An 8,265-nucleotide genomic window follows, 5' to 3' on the forward strand; every position below is an offset into this window, starting at 1 on the left:
AGACAACAAAAGAGACACAGTATATAGAACAGTCTTTTGGACTCTGTGGGAGAGGGAAGGGGGAGAATGGCATTAAAACATGTATAATATCATATAAGAAATGAATCGCCAGTCCAGGTTCGATGCAGGATACTGGAAGCTTGGGGCTGGTGCACTGGGATGACCCAGAGGGATGGTATGGGGAGGGAGGTGGGAGGGGGGTTCAGGATGGGGAACACGTGTACACCCGTGGCGGATGCATGTTGATGTATGGCAAAACCAATACAATATTGTAAAGTAAAAATAAATAAATAAATAAATAAAAAGAAAGACAAGAAACAACAAGTGGTGGTGAGAAGGTGGGCAAAAAGGGAAGCACTGTGCGTGGACGTTGAGAATGTAAATCTGTGCAGCCATTATGGAAAACAGTATGAAGATTACTCAAAAAACTAAAAATAGAACTACCATATGATCCAGGAATTCTACTTCTACTTCAACAGAAACAGTAAATCAAAAAAAAAAATATATATATGTATCCCTCCTTTCATTGCACCACTATTTACAACAGCCAAGATATGGAAGCAACCTAAATGTTTATCATCAGATAAATGAATTTAAAAAATACTATACACTGACGCACACATACAAAGGAAGACAACTCAGCCATAGAAAAGAATGAAACCTTCTCAGTGGCAGCAACACAGAAAAACTGAAGGATACTGTGCTAAGTGAAATAAGTCAGACAGAGAAAAATGCATACCGTATGATTTCACTTATACATAGAATCTACAAAACAAAGCAAACGAACAAACAAAACAGAAACAGACTCACAGACGTGGAGAACAAACAAGTGGCTGTCAAACAGTAGAGAGGTGATTGTGGGAGGATGGACAGACGAAGTCAGTAAAGGGAATTAAGTGTGAACTTCCAGTTATAAAATAAATATATCACAGGGATGTAAATGAACCTATAGAGAATACAGTCAATGAAACCATAACAAATTTGTATTGTGACAGATGAAAGCTGGATTATTGTGGTGATCATTTCATAATCTATAAAAAATATCAAATCACTATGTTGTACACCTGAAACAAATGTAATACTATATATTAATTATATGCTGCTGTGCTGTGCTTAGTTGCTCAGTCGTGTCCAACTTTTTGTGACCACACGGACTGTAGCCCACCAGGTCCCTCTGTCCATGGGGACTTTCCAGGCAAGAATACCAGAGTGGGTTGCCATTCCCTCCTCCAGGGGATCCTCCCAACCCAGGGATTGAACCTAGGTTTCCCGCATTGCAGGTGGATTCTTTACTGTCTGAGCCACCAAAGAAGCTCAAGAATACTGGAGTGAGGAGCATACTATCCCTTCTCCAAGGGATCTTCCTGACCCAGGAATCAAACTGGGGTTTCCTGTATTGCAGGCAGATTGAAGCTACCAGGGAAGCCCATATTAATTATAACTCAATTTAAAAAGAAAAAGAAAGATGGTTAGAATCCTGAACTCACCACCTGTGGTGACTAAAGGGTAATCTGCAGCTTCTGGGGCGGGGGGGAAAGGAAGAAAGGAAAGAAAGACGAGGGAAGGCGGAAAGAGGGAGAGGGAAAGAAGTGATGAGAAGAGACAAGAAGAGAAAAAAGGAAAGAATCAGAAATTTCCCAAATTGAGTATGCTAATCACAAAAGGTAAAATAGTGTTATTTCTGGGAATGCTCTTCAATGGTTACCCAAATTATTTTTTTAGTGACAGTAGAATTATTTTCTTCCTCTAGTAAAAGTTTTTTGCAAATAAATCAAACAGGTTGGGAGGAAAAAAACAATACTGTCTCAACCTGTTAATGTTCCTTTTTTGCTATCACGAATAAAATTTTCCCCCTACTTGATCTATTTTAAAGGAAAGTTTTAAAATGTTGCTCTCAGGTGCAAAGATGGGTCAAGGATCCTGTTCTACAACACATTAGGGAGGGGTGTGAGACCACCCCAAGAGGGCAGAAGTGGTTCTGTGCCTTGCTGGTACACAGGGGCCTGGAGAGTGGCTAGAACAGGTCTAGAAGGTGGACAGACCCCCTTAAAAGGCATGTAGTGTGTGCTCACGGGGGTTTTCCTCTAGAAATCAGAAGGAAAGTAAGTGGTGGGTTAGTCATCCCTTCCAACAGGAATAAAACCAAAGAAAGGGCCTGTTACAGATCTCACAGGTGAAAAAATGACAAAAGGCCCACATTTAAGTACGTCATCTCCCAGCTGCAGCACTGCCAGACTAGTTCTTCCATTTGTAACACGGATACCAAAAAGTATCATCACTTCCTTTTGTACCTTATAATTCTTTAAAACACATTTTAAGTCAAACTAGAAAACAGAACAATACTATAAAGCAAGGCTCATATATGTGTCTGCCGAGAGAGGAAAAATGCTTGGGTATTTACAAAATGACATGAAGGGATGTGCTGGTGAACTGAAACTGGACTCAAGGGATGTGTGGTCTGGTGGTTTCAGTTTTTTTTAACTTACGTCGCTGAGCCTTTCCCGGGAGCTGCTCCTGTGGAAGCCTTTGGATTCTCCACTGGCGCTTTCACTGTCACTGTCCCTGCAGCTGTTCTGCCCTGGCTTGAGCTGAAGGAAGAAGAAAAGAGGAAAAAGAAAAGTGTCAGTGGTCTCCTCACACAACTGCTCCTTCACCCTTATTCTCTAAGCCTTGTCAAAAATGAACAATTTAAGGTCCTGGTCTTTAGCATTTTTCTCAGCTTCTGAATAGGGCCAGGCAAGCTGCTGTAGAAAGAAATATGGGGGATAAGATGAGTAAAACATTTAGCATAAAATGTCAATGTAGATAAGAAGACCTGAGCAAGCCTTAAATAAACACTTGAAAAGTCTAACATGAATCTTGGAGGGTAATCTTCCCTGAGATTTTTCCAATCCAGGTTTCACCAGCTATGATTTCCATCTTATTCTCTCTGTCCTCTTATGGAGAGAAAAAAAAAAAAAAGAACCAACAAAGAGAACAAAAAACAAGTTTTTCTTTTCCTAAGAGAAAATGATGAGATTCTTTATATTATCCTTTAACCACTAGGGAGACAATGACCCTGTTTTTCAAGATAATATTCTAAATGTATTTTAAAATACCAAATTAAGACCAACAGCTTAAGTAAATTAAGTCAACATCCATTCAACAACTATGTATTAAGTATAACATCTGAGCCTGAGAGTAAAAACTAGAGATATGGTGCTTATTGACCAACTTAAATAGTCTCTGCTGTTTCATAGCTTTACAAAGCTGTTACCAGTTTCTACACATTTACTGGCTCTGATTTTCATGTACAGGATGTTGGACACATTTACCCAGATCTGATTTTCCATTCAAAATTAACAAACACACAGAACAGCAAACCACGAATCTATGTAAGAGTGAGTCAAATTCACATGGACCATTAGTCTGTGACGTTATCACCAACCACGTTTGCAGAGAACCCAAGCAATGTGATGCAAGTTACAACACAGAGCCCCTTTACAATGTGCTCACTCTAGCAAGAGAAAAACAGAGCAGGATAAACAGAGACAGCAACACAATGAAATACATACACGCTAAATGAAAACCAGAAACGAGCCAGTGGTGTTCGGAGGAAAGGTAATTTCTGAAGTCTTGAACTGTAAAAAAAAGATTAAGCACCTATGGCTGAAAGGAGAGAGAAAGATATTCTTTATGAGAGAAAGTCAAAAAGAAAAGGCAGGGAAACCAACATGCTAGGAAATGATCAGGAGTCTTATTGGAATTTAAAACAACAACAACTTCTTCTGTGAGGAGATAGGAAGAGGAGGGCATGGGTTAGAAAATGGGAAATGTCAAACAGAACACAAGCCCCTTATTTCTGGGTAGCAAGGAACTTCAGAGAGTAGAACAGGTAACAGGTACCAAACATCTTGGCTGCAGGCTTTCATGTGGCTCTGGGACCATGGGGGAAGAGGAACCAAGATGAACGGAGAATGAAATCAAATCAGCATTTCTTGTAGCTTTAATGTGCCTCTTTAAAGACTACAGTTCAGGCCTGACTTTTGGTCATATCATCTAATCAGCTATTCCCAAATCCCCGCTATGTAAAACGCATTCTTTTTTTTTATTTCAACATTTCTACAAATCCACTTTTATCACTTCCTTCTAAAATCCCTTTCTCCAGGAAGTCTTCTCTAATGGAACCAAGAAAAATGATCCTAATTTTATTCTGTATCCTCCTGAGCCCTTAAGTACTTAGTTTCCTCCTAAGTTACTGTTAAACCTGCTAATTCTAAGTTAATTCAGATGCAAGCTATATGAGCCTTTTCTTATTACTATGGTATAAAAGTTCAGAATACTGTCATTCTCTTCAAGTTTTCATTTTTATACTTGTAATAAAGGGGAATTTAACCTAAAATGAACATCACTTCCTTTCAATTTCCTGAACATGTCAAGTCCATTCCTGGCCTGTACTTTTTCACACTAGGTTTTCTCAGTCTGGAATGCTCACTCTCATTCTCTCTGCACTTTTCAGGTCAAAGTTTTTTTTTGAAGCTCAGATATTATCTCTTCCACCATGGTCTTTAAAGCGTTTTTTCTCTATACATTTATTTTTTGACATATGCTTTCAAAGTCTAGCAAGCATCTCATTTTTCATTAAATGCCTTTTATAATTGTGATATATTTTATCAAGTTTTAAAAGACCTGCATTAAATATATTTATACTAATGATAAAATCTGTGTGTGGAATGTAATTCATAAACAACGTCAGAACTCTTATCTCATTGGATCTCTGAGTTAAGTAGAGGCAGGTAAAACTAGCTCCAATGTGTGGAATGGAAAAAATAAATAAATAAAGGAAATCTGCTCAGAATTAGCAAACAGATTGAGGACTAACCCCATGTCTCTACTGCCTACTGCTATCTTCATTGTAATTCACAGTGCTTGTTTAAATGTTTACATTTAACCTGGAAATAATGATTCTGTGGTAGACCAGTATTCTCCCACAGAATTTATTTTCAATACATCTGTGGTAACTAACTGTATTCACAAAGAAATCTTATTAGGTAACATTTGATCAAATAATGTTTATAAAAACTAAGTCCTCCAACTTAGAGGAGAAATAAACATCAAACTGGGAATTCAGAAAATAAGAAAATCAAGACTTTTCCTAATGCTCAAATGGCTTAACAAAATCTGGACTTTCCTTTTGGGTCTCTTCCACGTTTCTTCATGGAAGGAAAAGGATGACTTCAACAAGGTCCAACAAGAGACCCCAGTGGCCCTGATGTAAATTATCTGACTAAATGTTGATCTAGGCTAAGAGCAAAACCCAAGAAAAACTCAGAGGAAGCAGCTTACTAGCCTTCCTTATGTCCTGCCAGCAAAAGCACTTCAGTGAATTCTCTTCAGAGAGCCTTACATAAAATCCACCCCCATACCACCCCTTTCACCTCCAAAGCCAGGCTCAAGTTTAAAGGAAACTTAGGATTTTAAGCTGTCAGACAGCTCAATATTTCAAAGATACAGACTGACTACAGTAAATACTAAAGCTAACCCACAAGATTTCAGGCAAAGAAGTATTCCTTCCTAATCCCATGAATACATTTAAGACTGGCATTTTCAACCACATCCAATGGATCATTCGGGGTAGCATAACTAACTCCGAAGTTGTAATCCTTCACCTGAAATTCCCAGCTATTACCTACAACCAAGAAACATTACAAAGGCCAGGTGCTGGCTTAAACATTTAAAGACCTAAGAAAAATCAATCTGCATGCATTGACTTCTCCTAGCATTCACAGCAGCTCTAAGAAAGTTTCATGATGCAATGAAATTTTTTACTATCAGTCTTAAGATATCTAAGGACCTCACTTATTTAAAAATTACTACAATTCACTCTAGCTTTAGAAGTTTCTACCAATTAGGTATAATATAGTTTAAGAATCAGAACTAGAAAAAAAAAAAAAAAGTGAAAGGAAGCTAGCATCTAGAATGAGTGGCTATAATACTAGCAGGATTATCATCTTTTGTAAAATATAAGCCGCCAGGGTGTTTTCATTAGATTTCGTAGGCAGCAGTATATTTACCATGCTCTGAAACTGTGTTGTCATTACAGAGTTAACTATTATTAATGACTAATTAGGAAAATAACAATACATGGTTTTATTACAGCTAATGAACATGTAACAGAGTCCCACTGCCCCAGACTGAGGGAAGGTGGAGCAATTCTATGCACACCTGGCAAGATTTGAGAGCCAGGCTGTGCCATTCTTTTCAGTGTATGTATGCAGAGTTCCACAGATGCAAGATGTTCAGAAGGTGTCATTAACCCTTCAAACAAAACTCACAAAGGGATGAAGTATGTGAGAAGATACCTAAGCCTAGAACTCTAGACGACCGATGTGACTGACTGACGCAGTGCCATGCATAAGAACAGCTGAAAGTAATCTCCTACCCCAGTTTTGGTTCCTCAAAGCACCATAAATCTTATCTTGGACTGCTGAGTATTCCTGCAGGGATCTAAATGAACAACATACAACATTTCTTGAAGGTGCCAATAAGCACCAAATCTCCTGTTCAATGATATTTTAAAATATACCTCCACTAACATCAAAACAGTTGAGTATTTAATCTCATAAAACTGGTGTTTTATTTTTCCCATATAAAACTGTCCCCAAGTGGAGAAAGTTTCATAGATTGAGTGGCATTTGACTGTTTTATTTCTTAGGCTTTAAAAGGTATTTTGGAGGAGAGGCACAGAACCAAAGTAAATAACTTAATGAAAAGGTTGGACACGTCCAAACAAGCTAGCGGGAAATAACCAGTACAAACAAAATTACAAAGTTGAATAGAAAAAACTTGTTTTTAAGAAATAAATGTTGTACTTTTAAACACATAATAATAACATGTGACAGAAACAAAAATTAAATTCTGGAAACTAGGGTAGTACAAGGAATTTGTGTGAAATTTCTCTGGGATCACAGAATCAGAAGATATACTGTTATTGTTTTCAACAGTTAGAGGAAGAATTTTAAGGATTTCATAATCATAAAATAATCACTAGTAAAATTTAAATACTAAAGTTATTTGCTTTCTAAGTTACTATCAAATGTAAAATAATAAAAATCATAATTATCAGAAACAGAAAAAAAAATAAGGGAAATAGCAAGAAAGCAAGAATATGGCTAAGTATATTAGTTATTATACCAATAACATTCATGGATTAAGCTCCTTTTTTTTTTAAAGGCAAAGATATCTAGTTTGTATTAGGTAAAGTAAAAAAAAAATGTATTTGTTGGTCATAAAGCACTCCTAAATTTTAAAAGAGAAAAAAAGACAAAATATTAGAAATAAATGGCTAAATCATATGCCAATCATTTTGTAGCAATAAAAGGTATAGTATTTACCTTTTACACTTCTTTTCTTTATACAAGGAAATCAACAGGAGTTAAAAAACTTTAGCATGCTACTTACACTAAGAAAATAAAACAGCAGAAAGGGACCCAGGGGTTAAGGGTTACAGAACTCAGTTTGACTCAAGTAATACATATTCAATTAGGTAACTTATATAGACCACATCTTCCAGAGCATCCAGGGGACGTTACCACAAACTGAAAATGAAGTAAGCTACAACGAATATCAAGGTATTAAAATTCAGAAACTACATGAACAGCCTTCTGGATAGTAAAAATTAATGACATTTTAAACTGAATATCCATATTACCTAGAGATTTTTATTCAATATAAAGATAATAAAAATTCTCTCCACAATGATAACTGAGTCATAGAAAAAATAACAAACACAGCACTTATAAATTAAGAAAGTGAAAATTATAAATACATAAGTAAAACATTTAACAAGATCTGTTAATTCTGTGTTAGAGATTAACTTATGTATTTTCTACCAGATTGGAAGTAACAGAAATAAACAGCCTAACTACAGAGAACAAAAAGTAACACAACAAGAAAAGCAACAGTGGGGAAGAATAGAGAAAGGAGATTACAAAAATAAATACTACATAATGAATTGGAAATTTAAATATTATACAATTAATACATTAAAGTAAAATTGGGACAAATATGAGACATACTTCTTATATATTTAAGAATGAAGAGATAAAAATCAAAACCCAGAAATAATATAATAATACTATGCCAATACAATGTGGAGAAGGCAATGGCAACCCACTCCAGTACTTTTGCCTTGAAAGTCCCATGGATGGAGGAGCCTGGTGGGCTGCAGTCCATGGGGTCGCAAAGAGTTGGACACGACTGAGAGACTTCCCTTTCACTTTTCAC

General features: G+C 36.6%; 1 protein-coding gene across 1 annotated transcript in view; it reads right to left on the reverse strand.

The window, feature by feature from the left end:
• Positions 1 to 8,265, reverse strand: part of AUTS2 (autism susceptibility candidate 2) — a 1,223,225-nt gene that overhangs the window by 698,868 nt on the left and 516,092 nt on the right. The window contains exon 4 of the mRNA XM_010854341.1: positions 2,487 to 2,588. Within this exon, the coding sequence (XP_010852643.1) occupies positions 2,487 to 2,588 (102 nt within the window). The remainder of the gene's footprint in view (positions 1 to 2,486; positions 2,589 to 8,265) is intronic.

Source organism: Bison bison, unplaced genomic scaffold (assembly GCF_000754665.1).
Source record: "Bison bison bison isolate TAMUID 2011002044 unplaced genomic scaffold, Bison_UMD1.0 scf7180017864340, whole genome shotgun sequence".
Taxonomy (NCBI): Eukaryota; Metazoa; Chordata; class Mammalia; order Artiodactyla; family Bovidae; genus Bison; species Bison bison.